The sequence below is a fragment of the Diadema setosum genome, chromosome 5 (genome assembly GCF_964275005.1).
Source record: "Diadema setosum chromosome 5, eeDiaSeto1, whole genome shotgun sequence".
NCBI classification, from domain to species: Eukaryota; Metazoa; Echinodermata; class Echinoidea; order Diadematoida; family Diadematidae; genus Diadema; species Diadema setosum.
Window position 1 is genome coordinate 7947804 of NC_092689.1, and position 19617 is coordinate 7967420.

General features: G+C 39.1%; 1 protein-coding gene across 1 annotated transcript in view; it reads right to left on the minus strand.

Moving 5' to 3' along the window:
- LOC140228548 (uncharacterized) overlaps nt 1–19617 on the minus strand; it is a 146082-nt gene that overhangs the window by 31376 nt on the left and 95089 nt on the right. The window contains exons 19-20 of the mRNA XM_072308780.1: nt 6428–10018; nt 3821–4011 (exon numbers count right to left, since the gene is read on the minus strand). Coding sequence (XP_072164881.1) covers nt 3821–4011; nt 6428–10018 — 3782 coding nt within the window. The remainder of the gene's footprint in view (nt 1–3820; nt 4012–6427; nt 10019–19617) is intronic.

Below are 19617 nucleotides of genomic sequence, written 5' to 3' on the forward strand. Positions count from 1 at the left end.
AAAAGAACTTGTCATGATGTGTACTCTAACGTAAAACACAAAGGAAACATTAACATTCCATACAATACACTACATTTTACAACTCACATTGATGAGGATTGAAAACTTCTAATCAGCTACATCACTCATACTGTATTCACTCTAAAACCCAGACTCACTACAACATCCCAACCTACATACTTGAATATATATTTGTTTATGTCTAGTCCATGAGAGCCATGCACATCAATGACTACAAAATGATTTTGGATTCCATGATCACTACAATAACAAGACTCTGTACCTTATGCGATCACTTTAATGACAAAGTATACTGCTGAGAAATGTTGTGTTTCTCAGAAAAAATTCAGCCTGACGTCCAGTGACGAGAAAGTCACGTTGAACAAAATGCGGTGAAACTAAGTCACCATATGAACCACGTGTGAACATTATCAGACAGGATGACAATTGCTCCTACATGAACTATCATGATGTCTGTCAATTATTGGGGGCATCCCATAACATGGCTACTGAGTTTTCATCAGTTTATGACTTTGATATTGTTACCAGTATAATACTCATTATGTGTCTTGAATGGTAAAGTGTTCTTCACTTCATGTCCAGGAAATATTTTTCCCCCATGATTTAGCTTTAAATACATATAAATATGGAAAGCTATGGGTGCATTCAAGCGCTCTCCTACAGCGTACCATACCCGCTCCAGAGGAGTGCTCGAATGCTCCCAAAGTGTACTGTACAGTACCATACCAAGTCAAAAGTGGACCACTTCCTGATATGCTCCAAAGTGTACCATACTGTACCACGCCATGCCAGAGAGTGCTTGAACACAAAGTGATTCAAAACAGCTGTTGACATGAGAAGAATGTGCATAACATGCACTATGTCATAATACAACAAGTTGATTCTCTTTGTCTGAAACACCCATTATGTAGCAGGTGCACCTTGGAATGTGTTGGTTGCTAAAAAAAAAATTGTGAACTCACTGACTGAAGTCCAAAATTAGCTCATGAGGTATTACAGCCATCTCCACAGAGCCCTCGAACACTCCATATCTGGCAAGGTATGGTACAGTACAGTATGATTTGGTTTGGTTCATTTTTGAGTGCTCGAACATGGCTTTAGTTTCCACTCATCTTCCTACTGTCTATTGTCAATACCTTCAAACATTTTCTAAAATCCAAAATTTTAGTCAAAACACTGAAAAAAAGAAATGAAAAAATAGTTGCAGCAGGACACTAAATAAAGACTTCATAGCTATGTTAACAAGATAGTAACAGTCAAAAATACCTTCTGGACAGTGTGTAAATAGCGGATAAACTGACAGTCACTGATTCATAACCTTTTACCGTACACTTGTATGTCTCATTTTTTGCTTGCCTGTCGTTTACATACTGATGTTATGTGAGTGCTTGTATCTATAGAACTGTGATCCCCTTGAAGAAGCTCCTATGTTAAAGTGAGAATTGTTTTTTTCAAGCATAGATTTCTCCCTTCCTGTGATTGTGTCAATTTCAAAACAGAAATAAACCTGGCATAGGACAATTGCAAATATGTTACGAAAAAAAAGAAGATAATTAGAGAGAGATACCATACAAAATTGCAGAAGTAGACAGAGAAATGTAAAGAGAGAGAGAGATGTTGTGACAGTGAAAAGAGAGAAAATAATTTTGAGTTAAGGAAGAGGAAAACTGCTGAAGAAATGAAGAAAAAAAAACAGAATCTCCCTTCCCCTCACCCCCCCCCCCAAGAAAAAAAATAAAAGTAGCATTATACACATGACAGTGGTTAAATTGTACAGAAAAAAGTCAGAAGCCCCCTTACAGCCAGTGCATTGTAGACAATGTTCAAAGGAAAGTGGTAGTGTCCAGTCACATTGTGTTCTCTGCGCTTGTTGCACCACTGCAGTACCCTTTTCTGACCTTTATTATTTCACTACCACCACAGCATTGATACACAGTATTATTAATATGGATTATTCCATTCAGACTGCTCTGGGAGAAGACACCATCATGTGTTTTGGTTTTCTTTTTATTTTTGGGAAATGATCTCAACCCAAACTGTTTTATTCCCCTACACAGTCCTATCCATCCCCCCCCCCCCCCCCAAAAAAAAAAAGAAGAGAAAAGTGAGTAAATATGTATGTGAATATCATTGCTCTGGTTTCTAAACCTGGAACACTTCTCAATTCATGTGGTAATGTGTGTACGATTTTTATATCCAGTTGTACTTCTTGCACAGAAATACTTTTTACAACTAGGCAAACTTTGACATTCTCACCCTAAACAGAAACATCTTGCTTGCTCCTTGTTTTTAGTACATTCACTCAATGCCTGTTCTTCTGAATTGCCACAGGTGTTTGCATATTAATACACAAACACCTGTTTCAACATTCAACAGTACTTTCCTGGCATATTTCCAAGTCTTTGTATTCCTTGTCTTCTTCATTCCTCATTCTTTTGAAACATAAATGAAACATACACTAATGCACAGGTGGGCATGCACAAAGGGGCAAAAAAAAAGAATAAACTAAATAAATATCCTGAACATAAAAATAGAAACAATAGAGTACCAAAGTAATGATGTCACAGTCCTTTGTCATAGCTTGGGTTTTAACCAGGTGCAAGCATTGTTAGCAAAAATAGTGATCTCAGGTATTTTGGCCAGGTGAGGTTGTTTAGAACCGTGTTTATGGCAATGAATGGCTATGACATCACACTTTAGTACTCTATAACAAAACAGGGTTGACCTAAGGACACCATTGCACATACAGTATCTTGGACAAATGCAAGATTACACAGGTCATAGACAGGGGGGTGCACGCACATACAAAATTACAGTGAAAGAAATGTATATAAACAGGTGTCTATACAGAATAGGATTGTGGGTACGGTGAGCATTTGTCTTTTACCTTTCGCAGCTTTTTCAAAGATCTTAATTTCTGTTTAACAACAAATGCAAATGTAAAAGTGAAGGAGAAGAAACATGATGAATTGTACAGCACTCTACTTTCCCTGTAGAATGAGAAAACTTTTTTTTTACAGGTGATTACATCAAAACATCTATTGAGAGTAATTTTCCCTTTCACTGTGAGAAATACAACAAATCACTTTATTAATGTTCATACCTTTATTAGTCTTCATTTCATTAAAAATTTGTTAGTGGCTTAGCTGTTCAAATTACACTACAGAAACGTTTTATTGAACATTGTATGAATCACAAGCATAAGCAATTAATGTGTATAGTACATATTAAAGTTGTTTGATTGTACCAATTTCAGACTTCAAGTTTTGCTGTAAATCTGTTGTGAACAGAAAAAAAAAAGTGGTGGGATGGCAAAGTTTCTAGGAAGCAATAGTTATTTCTGTGTTAAGGTGGCCTCAGAAAATTTACTCACATGGAAAAGTAAAGCCATTGTTTCAAGTGAGATTTGAATTCTGTATATGCTGTGTGGCACGTCTTTAATGTTATGTAGTTAAACGTGGCCATGGCATACCAACATACACTAAAGCTTGTAAGAACAATTTGAAAGAAGGTCACCCCACTTGCTGTAACTGTGTGATTGTTTTCTTTTCTTCAGAATGACCCTTAGACATTTTTAACATATCGTGATTCTCTTGGTTAAACACAAATCATGCAGTGCCAGTAGCAAAATTTTATAGATCTGTCAGATTAATAAACATGGTAGATTGTGTGAGCAAGACTGAGAGAAAGAGAGAGAGAGAGAACACACTAATGCAAACATGGTATGGAGAGACAACTTTGTGAGTGATCACACCAGATTAATTGTATTATAATTGAGGAATGGAAAAGAGTTCCTCACCTTGAACCTCTTTCCCCACATCCTCCTGGGGGACTTGCCCTTGGTGCGAGGGGAGCCTGACACCGCCTCCGGAGCTTCCGAGTCCAGACCCATCTTCACCTGTTTCCTCTCCTCCTCCTCCTCCTCTTCCTCCGTGGAGAAGCCGATGTCCAAATCCCCAGTCAGGTCAGCGTCGACGCTGAGCTTCTTGACTGTTTCATGGTGTCAGGTTGTTTTGTGTTTGTTTGTGGGTGGTTTTTTTTTTTGGGGGGGGGGTGGAAGGGAGTTGTTGGGTTTTTTTTGGGGGGGGTTTTTTGGTTTTTTCACATGAAAAGGCAGCAAAGAAAAAAAAAACATTTGGAAAGAAGGCCGAAAGGCAATGACAAGGCAGAAGGAATCATGTGGCAGAGAGAAAATATTGGGAAAAGGACCAAAGGGCAATGCCAAGGCAAAAGGAATCAAGTGCAAAGTTTGATGATGACAGTGATGACAAGAAAATCCCATGTTGGAAAAGACATAACAATTCATTCAGTCGAATGATCCGGATATGAATGGAACATGTGAAAAAATAGACAACGAAGGATGAATGATCAATGAAAACAGCCAAAAGCAGGAGATGAGAATGAAACGAGGGAATTAATAAGAAAGTATCCAACAGAAAATCAGGAGGGAAGATGACACAAAGCGTGATGAATTACAATTTTTTTTAAAGTGTTTTTAACATACACCACCAAATTATGCAAGAAATGTAATCAAAAAGTGTTCAGAATGAAAGACATGAGAAGAAATATGGGTAAGAGACGTGTAATGATGATGTAGAGTAGACCAATGTAGTCACGAGGAAAAGACAAAAAAAAAATGCAGTGATGGAATTTGTATCATGGATTATATGTGGAAGGATGAAGCAGAGAAATTTCATCCAAGGAAGACACGAAGAAAAAGAGAAGAATTGGGGAAGAAAAGAGAAAGACAAAAACAATAATGAGAGACAAATGGACAATTGAGATTCATCAAAGAGTTGTATCAAAGATTTACTTCATTTTTTGCAAATTCATGTCAGCTGTAAAGACTCAAAAAGACAGCCAAGACAAAGCAAAAGAAAAGAGATTTTAAAAAAACAAAATAAGATGCTTCTCTTGCCATTCTTTAAAACATTCTCTCTTTGGGCAAAAAGATATATTTTCAAAGCACCATGGCAACAAGGCAATGCATCTTCTCTTCCTCCACTCCTAGGAGAAACCCCCTGGGATCAACAGGTGGATGTGAATGACCATCTTACTTGCAGAGCAGGTGGCCTATTAAACAGAAAGGCTATCAAAACTTGTATGCAACAGCTCTCAAGCTGATCCTCCCAGCAAAAAAAAAAAAAAAAAAAAAAAAAAAAAAAACCAATGGCATTAATGCACACCAGTCTTTTAATCCGGTATGTTGCTTATCTGACCGAGATGATGCCAAATCTTTCATTCTTCATAAATGCACAAATAGAAAAAAGACGTAGCCTTTTTTGTTAAGAGGCACTTCACTGATTTTTGAAGGGATAGTGATATTGCATTGGTATGACATCCAAATGTCCATAATTGCATAACACAATTTAGCAGTTTGTATACAGTATCCAATATTCCATCTGATGTGTGCTCTGAACAGGGAAACTCATTCATACATGTTGACCTCTGATGGGGGTTTCTCCCTTCGGTCGTATGCTGCATATGTATTCATGTGTATTGTCATGTTCACACATATATGTATGTGTGTCTGTGTGTACTACACACAATTTCCTATCCAAGAGGTACATCATAGTACGTTCAAGTATGATAAAGAAAATGATCATAACAATGCCACACAGAAGATGGCGGAATTTTCATAAATGTATATCTTCATTTCAAAGTATTATTCACAGTCCAGGATGTGGCAACATGCTGGAAAACAGTCTCATTTTTTTAATTTTGAAATTCGTCCAATACCATCATGTACCTCTCAGAAAACCTGTCTTCATGCCCATGCACATGCAACAAACATATTATTTTCCTTGTTCCACTTTCCATTGATTTTGTACTTATTCCTTTTACATTTTTACCCACAGACATTCCAAGACTAGAAAATTGACACTGTAGAAGTTGGTCCTATTGAAGAGTAAGTCCTGGCAGGAAAAATACAATGGCTCATGAGACATAAATTGCATCTGCAAATGTGACAAGAATTCATCATCTATAATAACGAAGATAAAATCAATTAACATCAGTATAAACACTGCTGCATGTACAAGTGTATGCAGCTGTGTCACACACAGATATCCAGTCAATATAAATGTGTTTGTGTATGTGTATACACCACTCTGTTACTCTTCACTGAAAAGTTTACCCTGTACTTTGATTTTGAGTTGAAACAGAAAAAAATCATCACTTGAACAACGCATGTACAGAAGGTAACATTTAATACATTTCTTCTGTTTGCTATCCATGTACGACTATTTTTTATTGGGAAGAACGATTTAAAAAATAAATGAAAGAAAACAGCATTTTCATGTACATATGTCAGAAGAAATTCTTCATTTAACCCTAGCACTATGAAATCAAATGCATTGTAAGAGACAATTGATCTGCCCACACTGTGTCAGATTCATACACTTACTGAGCCTGGGAAGCTGTTCAGTAGCAGTTGCTTCTGGTGTCACCACCCCAAGGTCAGCAACAGCGTCTGGGATCTTCCTCTTGGACCTGGCCGCTTCCTTCCCAAACTGGCCCAAGGGCAAGTCAAGGCTCGGTGACACCGCCCTGTCTCCATCTGCACTATCCCCATCAGTAGACGACACGTTGATCTTTCCTGCGCTCAAGCGCTTCTTCAGCCTCAGGGATGAGCCGCGGCGCTGCTTTGGAATAGCCCCGGTACTGTGTTCACTGCTAGTCCCCCTGGTGCTTTCAGAGCGCCTGAGTGGGCTCTTGCCTTTGTGATTTTCTTCATACTCTTGTAGTCCAGTACCTGATCTTCGGCCGCGCTTTGTGGTCTTCACGGCATCCCGGCGATGTGGCAAGTCCATGCGTAACCGGCTCAGTCGTGACTTCTTCTCCTTTGACCTGGACTCGGAACGGGGAATGCCTCCATCAAAGTTGAATGGGGTATCACTCACGGGAGACATCTCATCTTCTGGAGGGTTAAGTAGGTCAGTACTTGGAGTCTCAGGGAGGGCAGCCAACTTGCCCTCTTTCTTCTTGCTTGATCTCTTTCGCTTGCTACCTGACTCTGCATCATGAGGGGTTAAAGATTGACAGTGATCAGAGCCAGAGGTCCCCACCCTACCATCACCCTGTCCAGCCTCCTTTTCACCGCTTACCTCGTACTGCTTCCACCTATCACTCCTCTTTCCCCGCTCTCTATCCAACAACTCACTCTCACTCTTGCGCTTGTCTTTGGAGCGCTTCAGCACACGCTTCTTGGGGCTCGCTTTCTTTCCCTTGTACTTCTCCACTTTGGCCTTGGCTGTTGGTGTGTGCTCTTTCGTCACCTTGTGTGACAGGGTGTCCCGGGTGATGCACACTGGGTTAATTGCACTTGGTGGTGGGACATAATCCTCCGGTGACCTCAACCTCGTCTCGCTGGGTTCATCAGCTACAACAGCAGTGGCGTTGTTTGCATTTTTATTAGCACCATCATTGGGAGGAGGCTCCTGGCCCTTAGGACTGGTCAGTGCCTTTATGTCTTCCAGTGAAGGCATCTGACTAAATGATTCTGAAAATGACGAAGACATTGAAGACCTAACTCCCCTACTTCGCGAATATATGGACTCATATTTTGGCTTGGCCTTTGGAGGTGCCTTTGCTTCATTGAGTTTTTCTGGTAATGATGGACTGGCAGTCATGCTGCTCCCCAAATCCTCCCCATCTCCCTTTGGCACATCACCCTCAAAGCCTACACTGAATCGCTGCTTCTTTTTGTGGGGTAAACTATGGTACGAATTCAAAGAAGTCCTGTTCCTACCTTCTGCAGACACAAACTCAAGACTGATTTCTGATTCTGCCACAGCACTGTCATCTGCAAAGACAGAGTCATCATCTCTTGGCTGTTGGGCAACCTCAGTAGATCTCTTCCCTGCATCACCCTCCAATCTCTGTTTTATTAGTACCTCATTGTCAGCAACAGTTCTTGGTGATATTGGCGAAACAGGTGGAGTGGTATCTGGGGATGAGATTTTACGACTAGGTTCTGACATTCCTGAGTATTTCCTGGGTTTCCTAGAGGAGTCCAGACGTAGTTTGCCTGCTCCACCCATGTCCTCTATGCTTACGCTTTCAGAATCTGTGTTTTCTCTTGTGCTCTGCGAGTCAGAGTCTTTATTGGTAATCTTAATTACTGGTGTGGGATATTTGGGTTGAGACTCTTTTGGCTCTGAGCTGGACAACTCAGATGCTGCACTGGTTGACTGGTCCAAATAATGGGAATGTGGAGTGGAACTCCTTGCACTTAGTACTGAACTACTGTAAGAAGGTAATGCACTGGATGCTTTTGATACAGAATCCTGCTCGACGGGTACTGAACTAGGCTCGTCTGAAACGGTGTCATACTCATGTGGTGTCACGCTCGACTCGAGTGGAGCTGAACTTTGCTCCTCCGATATTGTCTCGTACTCCTGCTTGGGTGCTGAGGTAGCAGAACTGTCATCAGGCGTTATTGCATCGTCCGAATAAATCTCAACAATCTTGGTCTGCAGAGGTGCTAGATTTGGCTTGGCGTCAAAACGAGCAGGATGCTTAGTTGATGGAGTGGAAGGTTTGGATGGCTCGGGACTGCCAATGAGTTCATCTATATCGATCTCTTCCGGCTCTGAGCTGGTGTAGCCAAGATTCACAACCTCACCTTCAACAATGCCATGCATATGTGTCGAGACTACCTTGTCCAGTACTGGAGCCGAGTCCTCGGCTATACTCTCACTCTGCTCAGTGTCTTGTGTCTCTCTCGGATCGGTGCTGTGACTGTGGAAGAGCAATTCTTCTGTATCTTGCGGGGTGTCTTTGGGCTCTGAGCTGTAGCTAATTGGTTCCCCTGAGAAGTTATTGGCACTATTAGTGTCCACTTCACCCACCATCTCGCTCAGTTCACAGCTCTCTTGTCCCTTTCTACTGTCCTCCCCTAAATCATCATCATCTGTGCCAGTAACAGCATCCGTTTCTGTGTCTATGTGTCTAATATCTGAATAGTCTTCTTCTTCTGCCCTAGCAGGATAATGTCTGGGAGGTACAGCTTTCCCAGCATCGACATATTTCCCCCCATGGGTTGTTGAGCTAGTTTCATCTTCTAAATCTCCTTCCTCATAGTCTTCCACTTCATCACTCTCCTCTTCATCTCCAACTTCTTCGCTTCGCGAGGAACTACCCTGTTCGCCTTCTGGTTGACTCGAACTCTGTGACTCGTCGTGCGTAACATCATCGTCGTTTGCACTCTGCTCATCAGCCCCAGCATCCAGCTCCTCTGCTTTCTGCATCCTGCCAGGGAGTGTATCGTCCTCGTAGGATGCAAACTTTGTGGCAAGATTGTCCCTCCACTTCTTCCTCCTATCTGTCCACTGCTCCTCACCATTTCCTTCCTTTCTCAGAGCTCTGATGATATCTGCATCAGTACAGGACTCGTCTTGAGTCACTCCTTCAAGCGCTAGATGTGCTGCTTCCTCTTCCTCTTCTTCTAACTCTTCTTCTAACCTTTCTTCTTTCTCTTGCAGCTCCTTTTCTTCCAGCTTTCTTTTCTCTTCCTCTTCCTCCTCTATCCGTCTCCTCTCCTCCTCCTGTCTCCTCATCTCTTCCTCCTCAAGTCTTCTCTTCCTCTCCGCCTCCTCCTTCTCCCTTTGTATAACCTCTGGTGGTTTCCATGGGGTCATCTGTGGTGCTTTGGTGTCATTCAGCCACTGCATCTTCAGGGATGTAGTTGTCCGGAGGTGGTCGTAAGAGGGCCGTGATCTCGCCACCTCCACCTCTTCTTCTTCATCCTCATCGTCTTCCTCCTCATCCTCTTCATCGCTGTCATCTGTGTAGTACTCTTCTCCACTTTCTTCTTCATATATCATATCCGAGTCCTCTTCTTCTTCATCTTCTTCATCCCCATCTTCCTCATACTCATACTCGGAATCCTCTTCCTCTTCCTCCTCCTCTTCCTCCTCGTCTTCATCTTCATCATCGTATTCCTCCTCATCGTCATAGTCTTCTTCATCTTCGTCCTCGTCAACACTGGCCATTCCTTTATAAAAGACAGAGTAACATGCAGGTTCACTCACCGCTACGGCGAGCAGGTCGACAGACAAACAAACTGAATCAACTTACTGCTGCGCGTGCTTTGTTCTCTTTGGGCTTTTTTTCACATCCATTTGACAGAAACTTGGAAGTGAAGAAGCATGACGAAAGGCTAGCGCATCTCCACCTGCAAGAGCATCTCACCTGCAAGAGCATCTCTTCCAGCTAAAGCTACTGACCCTGTCCCTGTCACTTCAAACACTACTTCAATCACAACACTAAACAAACAATCAGACTGCAGAAACAAGGCACTACTTCTAATATCATTTCACCTTTGTTTTGTTTTTTCCATAGTTTACAGCACTGGCAAAGCATGCAAAACGACACGTCAAAACAACCACCACACAGACAAAAACACACTGAAAAGAAGGCTGGTGACGGGGAAGGCGATCACCTGTGGTGGAAAGACTGCAGAGAATATTTTACAGAGACACTACAAATGATACAGAACAGGTGGGGCTATGTTAAAGTCTACACACAGAACATAATGTAGCATTGGCTAGCATCTCTTTACAGTGTTCTCCTTTGGTCTCTTTTTAAAAACATTCTTTACTTAAACATCCTGTGGAGAATTCCTGTGGTAATGTCAATGCAACCTTATATACGGAACATAAGTCTAGAGCTGTCATATTGAAGGCATGTGGAACTAATGTATTCTTCTTACTACCTCAAGAGTAAAATTCAATGATACTAATAAATCTACATACATCAATGAGCATGACTAACATCAAGTTCAATTAAAATCACATGGAGTTAAAACACAGTTATATGTACTGTACTTCTAAAATTCTGTGGGAGTCGGAGAAAAATGAAATGAAAACTAATAGGAAGGGATACTACTATGTATCTTTTAGTCAGGTGCATAGACAAGAAATGACAGAAGTAACATTCCTCAATAACTCTTTGATTTAAATCAAATTGGAGGTTTTCTGGCTTGTATGAACATCAGCAATTCATTCCATATTAATGGCACCTTGTGTACAAGTTGAAGGTAGAATACACAACATCTTTATCTGATGTAAATTGAAATGCTTTTATGATCACATAATATGACAATTTTTTCCTGTGGACTCGATTCAGAAGGGTGAACATGACTTTGCTGATGCAGCTGTGAATTGGAAGATTAAAACAAGACAGAAAAGGAGACACTATAAGGAACATGGGACTTGCCCAAATTATTCTTCCTGATTTAACTTCACAGTGCAATGTTCCCATCTGCTTCAAGCTTGTTGGCTTCCCGCACACCAAAAAAAAAATAATAATGATAATAAAAATAATAATAATAATAAATAAAAAAAAATACAGCTGTTGCCATGGTTACAGAAAGCATGGCAACAGCAGCTGTTGTGCCCCAGATGCCAACAAACTGCCATTGACCCATGCTACCACTGATATTCGGGAGCACGACAGTCAATTTCACATCTCTGTTGCTACAGACTATCTCCATTAAAATAGGTACAGTCAACTCCGGATACCTCGAATTCGTCGGGACTGAAGAAAATGGTTCGAGGTACGTGAAATTCGAGGTACGCGAAATTCGAGGTACGCGTACGTACGTCGAATTTTCTTCGACTTATCCGACGTTTATCGATTTTCAACATGGTATCTGTTATAGTGCCTACCGATTGTTTGCATGCTTATCAATTGGAATTGAATCGATATGTTATATGAATGAATTGAATGAAAATCGGAATTGAAATCAGAATATCAGAAATGAAGATTTTGGCGGCCCTATCGCGCCACCAAAAAAGTCGGATGTTTGCCTTTACTTTTGAAAATGAATAGCTGTAACAATCGGCTCCGTAAGATACTAAAATAAATGACGGATATTTGCTCATACTTTTGGAAATGAAAAACGATAAGACTCAGCACAGTATGGTACTAAAACTAATGTCAGATATTTGATTTTGCGTTCGGAAATGATTAAGGACAACATTCGGCTCCGGAAGACGCTGAAATAAATGTCGAATATTTGCTTTGACGTTCGGAAATGAAAAACAATATTCAACTCCGTACGATGGTTAGATAAGTGTCGGATGTTTCCTTATACTTTCGAAAGGAAACAGCAATAACATTCGGCTCCGGAAGATGCTGAAATAGATGTCAGATGATCGCTTTTATGTTCGGAAGTTCCAATAACATTCTGCTCCATACGATGCTAAAATAACTGTCTGATGTTTGCTTTTAAATTTCGAAATGAATAACAGTAACATTCAGCTGCGTTCAATGGTAAAATTAATGTTTGATGTTTGCTTTGACGTTCGGAAATGAGTAACAATAACATTCAACTCCTTACGATGATAAAATAAATGCTGGATGTTTGCTTTTACGATCGAAAGTAGATGGCAATAACATTCAGCTCCGGAAGATGCTAAAATACATCTCGAATGATTGCTTTTACGTTTGGCATGTTTGAAAGTGAATAGCAGTAATATTCTGCCCCATATGATGCTAAAAAAAGTATTGGATATTTGCTATTACATTTCGAAATGAATAACAGTAATATTCAGCTACGTTTGATGGTAAAATAAACGTCTGATGTCAGCTTCGACGTTCAAAAATGAAAAACAGTAACATTCGGCTCCGTACGATGATAAAATAATATTGTCAGATGATTCATTTCACTTTCGGAAGTGGACAGCAGTAAAATTTGGCTCCGTACGATGATAAAACAAATGTCGTATGTTTGAAATGAATCACGGTAATATTCTGCTTCGTACGATGCAAAAATAAATGACAGATTGTTGCTTTTACATTTGGAAATGATTAACGGTATTAATCAGCTCAGTTAGATGCTGAAACAAATAGCGGATATTTGCTTTCACGTTTGGAAATGGATAAGGATAGCATTCAGCTCCGTAAGATGCTAAAATGAATGTCTGTTGTTTGCTTTTACATTTAGAAATGATTAACGGTAATATTCGGCTCCGTAAGGTGCTAACAGACTAATAAATGTTGGATGATTGCTTTTACAATAAGAAATGAATAACGGTAACTTTCGGTTCTTTACGATGCTAAAACAAATGTCGGATGCTAACAGATGTCGGCAAATGCTCCCACTTTTTCATTTCAGACGTAAGTTTTGACCTCCTAAATTTTTAGGCATCAACTTTTATAATAATCTATACGCCTATTTGCTAAATCTTAAAACACAAAATAAGATGATTGGATTTTCTAATTTTAATTTCGAGTAAATTCGATCACCAAAAAATAAAGATCAGTGATACTGGTGGCCCGATAAAAGTTAGTGTGGAGCCCTGTCTATTCTATTCTTTATCATGCTCGGCCTATACTTCCACGTCATGTTCCACAATATTTTCATAATCGCATTGCTGGAAAAAAAAAAATCAGTGCTTGCTTTCTCGGGGAAGAATAAATGAAACATACTTTGTGAAAGGCAAAAAAAAAAAAGTTTAAAAAAGGCACTACGCAGGAGATTGATGTTTGGACAGTGGACCGTGATTAATGCCAAAGATATAACGGTCAACATCCAACACTGACCTACGCAGGTGCGCCACGACGGTTTAGAAATCTACGCGCGCGGTATGACTATCATGATCAAGAATTAAAACACAGTGGTTAAAGAAAAGAAGATGATGGGCAGAGCGTAGTGCTATCGTAAGCACTCCATTGGCAAGGGTGCTATGTGCATACCGTGTACGTGTGTAGGTAGGTGTTGGGGATTTTTCTTGTCAGCTGTGTACCGGGTATTTCTTTGGGCGCGCGATTGTTCTGGTCGGGAATATTTACAGTCGAGTGTGAAAAGATTTGTGACATGTCTTCTTGCTGTCCACGCGCGCTTAATCGGAGATGCTGAGTGATGTCGCAATTCGATTCGAGCTACATGCTGGGAAAAACAATAAGTTAATTAAGATCGGGACAGTAGATTTCACTTCGAGGTAACCGAACTTCGAGTTATTTCTTCGAGCTACGCGAATTTTAATACACGGAAACTCCATAGGAACAATCGGGACTTTCATTTTGCCCCCGAGGTAAGTGATATTCGGCTTATCCGACGTCGAGGTATCCGAAGTTGACTGTATTCTACTTTAGTGTTCCATCCTCATAAATACTGGCATTTCTAAATATCTGACACCTAATGTAAGTTTTTTTTTTCTTTTGACCTTTTACATTGACACCCGACTTTAAGAATTTTGATTGACCAGTAAAAAGACCCTAGGATCCTCTTTATGAAATGTACACTCCAGAAGTAAATTTATCTGTATCTGAATTCAGCATCTGAAGATATTTACTGGTGGGATTTCAAAACAGGAAATTGCTGCATATCTCAATGTCCACAACAAAATTGATAGGAAAAATAAATCACTTCATTCGGAAGTTAGCCCATCACTGTACGAAAGATAAAATAAAATAAATAGATAATCAAGGGAATAAACCAAAAGATAAACCATCTCTAAAATTTGAAATACATTCTATAGGTTTTGACAATCCCCATTGGCAATATCTAAAATGAATCTCAAAAAAAAAGAAAAAAGAATTCACCCAATTTGTGTTTTGGGCCAACTTCCATTCACCATATATGTTAATCAATGGTTGGGTTGCATTGCAGGATTACGCAGCTCATGAGTACGTGCAACTACTGTATGTTCTGCCTATGGAGTCTCTGCCGTGGAATGACTAAACTGTAATGATTTCACCCATGCATGAGTAGTATAGTAAACAAATGTAGGATAATTGTGGTTAGGTAGCCATCATACTATTAAAACCCAAAGTTCCCATCTAGCAGTGATTCTATACAATGCTGTGTAGAGTGATTGTAATCGTGAGAAGTCCCTATGAAAATTTTTCAATAGTGTTTTACAACTTCCCAAAGCCTAGGGATATATAATACTGTAAATATAACAACATAGCACACATACTAGTGTTTAATTTCAAAAGTTAGGAAACCGAATGCATCAAGAGTAAAGTAAACCCCACTTCACACAGTAAGTCATGAAAATAAAAGGACAGGTTTTGGATAAATGTGGGAAAGCCCTTTAAATAACTGAGGGTGTAAGTGTTGCACATCAAATGCTAATGGGAAACAAAGTTGAAACTACATGTAAGGTGAACAGTAAATCTATCTGATGAAATGAAACGAGATATGTGTTCCAAAGACGGTGAGGGACAGATCAAGGAGGCAGACCACAGAGTTAATGTGACCATAGGTACTGCTCTGGTAAGGGTGTATGTACTGACAGCAAAGGTTTTGACAGTGAGAAGGAACTTGTGCGCCATCAATTGTATCTCCTTTATGATGGGAGGGGCTGTTAAAATATAATCACACACCATGTTCAAATTTCCTCTAGAAATAAAGTAAAGTCAAATGATGTGACAGCTATTTTATTGGCATGAAACCTACATTTAGATAGTTCTAAAAAATTGAAATATACCTTTTATGGAAGGAAACAATTGCAATTGCTCTATTAATCAACCAAAATCATGATTCTTTAAGATATTTTTGTGCCCTATCCAATGAAACATGGGGAAAATCTCTGGTAAATCTCAACTCGCCAATCAATAGCACAGTTGAGAGAAGTGTCCAAAGCACCCACTGATTTAATGTTGTTGGAAACAGTAGCTCATTTAGATCCATTTCAGGTTACAAGGTTTGTTATCGTTGTACTTAAAAAAAAAAAAAAAAAGAATGTTAAATGTGATGCAACTGACAGCTATTGCAAGTATTGTATATACTGATCATGATATAAGAAATATTCTATTCGACACTCATACCAGGAGGAATTAGATTAAATCTTTACAAAAATTCTGCCGATATCACTCGCCATTTACGGATGACTTTTGATGGATTGGGCAAGCTTGCATAAGGGAGCTTATTGGGGGAAATGCACACAAAAAGAGAACAGATTTGGTGCCATTGCAGATGAATTACACAATTCAATGTATGTACAGTGTATGTGCAAAGAGGGAACACAAAAATCTCTTTTCAACATTTCAAGTGTGTGACCATTTAAAGAAAGTTGAAATGACCACTGTCTACCATGACAAAGAGGACAAATGTATTCTCAAAATCATAAAAGTGTGGATTAATTTGTAGAGTGTCTTGTAGCACCAAATGTAACTGATGTCTCATTAGATGTGTTTGACTCAAATGCACTCTAGACTTTTGCTTGTTCACATCGTATTAAAAGATACTTGTACAATGTATGCTCTAGTGTTCATATGGGTTAGGCATTTTTTTTTTTTTTTTTGCACGAGGGTTTTTCTATAAAAAGGAAAGCTTGAGTAATGAATATCACTGGTGCAAATGTTCAACCAACGTTCTTTTTTATTTTTGTGGCAGAATGATGCTTTAGCTGAAGGCAGTGTCCTTTTTCTTAATAAATTTGTTTAGTTCACCATAACTCTAATTCTACTCGAGTATGAATGGGGCACTGGAAGGGGGTATGATGAAGGAGGCGGGGGGAGCTAGAGGTTGGTACTTACATTATCACTAGCTTTAGTTTCCGAGCACATGGAACACATACATTTTCTCTAGTATATTGCCACAGGAATTCACATGAAGGATGCTCTCCATATACATATGTAAATGGCGACCAAAGATGATTTATTCTGTGGTGACTGAATCACTCTACAGGTGAACCTCAGAATGCCTATATTTGCTTATCATTTTCCATCATTTTTCTCCCTTTTAATTTCTCCTTGTCTTCAACCATTACATTCTCTTCAAAAGCTGAAGACTATTGTGAAAATCATGTATCTCTACATAAGCCTTCTGGAGAACTCCCAGGAAGTGAGCAAAATTGAACGAATGAAGGAATATTTACTTTGATAAATCTCTATCTGCTTGTAATGGACAAGTCCTCACTTTAGTTGGTGTAAAAATCAGTTGTGACAATACTTTTCTTTGGACATTATTCAGATTGCATTTTGGGAATTCTTAAATTGAATTCACAGATGTATTTCTGTATAATTAGTGAACATTCATTTTCATCCACAAACTCGAGTGAATTCACATTCACAGACTTACAGACTTTATACTTTTTTTTTTGTATAATCTATGCAAAGTTTCATCAAAGTCATCTATCAGTGCACTGTTATTACTGCAGCTGGATAATCTTCTTCCCATATTTGTCGATTTTTTCAATAATGAAGTCTCGGTCTCTCTTCAATTCCCACGAAAAGCTTTCCTTTTTTTTTTTCTTTCTTCTTCTTCTTCAGGTCGGCAGACAGAGGCATTCTGAGGTCAGAGTTCAAATGTGATAACCAGGACAAAGGTTATGTTAAAAACGACCTGGGGAGGTCATTCACTCATGGAGGAGACACTGTACAGAGATGATACCGAGTTAAGAGCAGTGTACGAGGGGATGCTAGGGGGTTAAATTCAGTAGTAGACATCCTCTACCACCTGTTGATAACATGACATAATTCATAATGCTTGCACTGCACTGGCAACGTGGTCTGCTTAGATTCGCCTGCTGTGCGAAGGCGGTGTGGTGGAGCGATCAGGGTAAAGACAAGTAAAAAAACACACAGCCGGCCACCACTGAAGCTGCAGCGATACTCGAGTGAGGAGTGGGCATTGCGTGAATGGTTAGCAGTGCATGTTTTGCGTTTTTGCAGGAGAAATACGACTGTTAATTTAATAAGTTTGAAAAACAGATTTCTACAGTTGTATGTACAGAAGAAGAAATTTGAAGCTAATTTTGTAAACATAATATTCTCATTCCTGAGTGGCATACACAAAGTGAAAGGAATGTTTTGCTGCTTTTGTATTATATATCATAACAAGGGTATACTTATGAAAAATGCACCACTGATAAACCCACAATTCTGCATACACTCACATGCCACTGCTGGGACGACACATTGATAATCAATAGATGCAGGTCCAAATGTTGGACTCAAATCTTTGCTTGATAATGGACCTTTAAAGACTTATAAGACTGATGACTTACATCTCATGTCTGTTGGGAAAACAATAATCCACTTTTACTCCCTAGTGATGTTTATCATTCGCCAGATAATACTCAATTATTTTTGCAGAAAAATAAACAGAATCCAAACCAGCAAATTTTCACAAACGATAACAAAATCAGCAATTTGGAAGAGTAGATACTTATTTTCATTTTCAAAGGGGAATACATGACCTATAATATGCACCGCTGCATCCAGATCTGCAAAGATATTGAGTTATGATCAGATATGATAAATGATATTAAGTATCAGTATATGAGGACTGCCTATCTCTAATTAATCACATCAGACATCGCAAAGAATAACTGCGAAAGAAAAAGATGCATTAAAAGTGCACAGGAAAAAAATAACATGCCAAAGACAGAAGAAAACAAAACAAAAATGTGAAGATACCGCAGCATGCCAGTTCCTTCCGAGGACTACACACGTACATGTACACAAGCACCAGTCACAAACTGAACACCATGCAGTCACACAGTCAATGGGAGCATGCTATGTGATGATGCAAAATATGCCCATTGTGCTCAACCATGCAAATTTCTCCTTGGATTCCTCTCAGGAAAGAGTAAATGAAATATATATTTTCGATTTGAAGACTCATATCAGTTCAACAAACAGAAAATCCCTCATCTCGTAAAATGTCAACTACACTGGCTATTGTACAGCATCTTTATGACCAAGAAAAGATGGGAAAACTTAATTGCTCATCCATCCCCCTCCCCCCCCCCAAAAAAAAAAAACAAACAAACAAAAAAAACAAACAAACAACACAACAACCAAAACCCACACCTTTATTAACTTTTCTTAAATTCTGTTTTTGATCTGGAAAGGAGTCCCTTTTACATACTCATATAAAAATATTCTGCCTTAGACCTACAGCAAATTAAAAAATAAATCATTAGTAGCAGCAATAGTTCAGAAAGAACTCACATAAAATAAAAAATGTCATGTCATTCACAACGCCAAGAGCCATTGTTTTGTGTTTTTCTAATTTTCAGCACAAAAGTAATAAATTTGGAGGATTCATTTCAACTTGCATGGAAGAGATTTGTGAAGTTTGAAACAGGATTTTTTTTTTTTTCCTTGGGGGGGGGGGGGCATTTTTTTGTGCATTCTTCAATAACTGCTCAGCGTAGAAAGTAAATGACATTGTATTAATTTGCCAAAAAAAAAAAGAAGGAAATCAACAAACTAATAGCAACATTGTTAAACCAGAATGAGCACAAACTGAAAACGGTTAGAGCAAATAAACTCATATCACAATAAACAGAAAACTCACACTAGCTAACCAAACAAATAAATAACAAACAAAACATAAAACGTCACACATTGAAGCACACATGGATAATTCAAACAAAATCACAAGACTAGGAGAATAACGAATATGTTCTTTATCATAGAATGAGATGCTCTTGAGAGGAAAAGCAGGTCTTTATGCCAACATTCAGAAGTTGTTGATTCAGTTTGAATGTCTGGTGACCAACGGAAGGAAAAGACTTGGCAAAGATATTAGCTGGAAAGCGAGGAAACCGATTAATGCGTGACGTGACTGTTAACATGATTGGTTAAAAGTGATCGGCAGAATTCAATCAAGACATATGAAATTCGGTA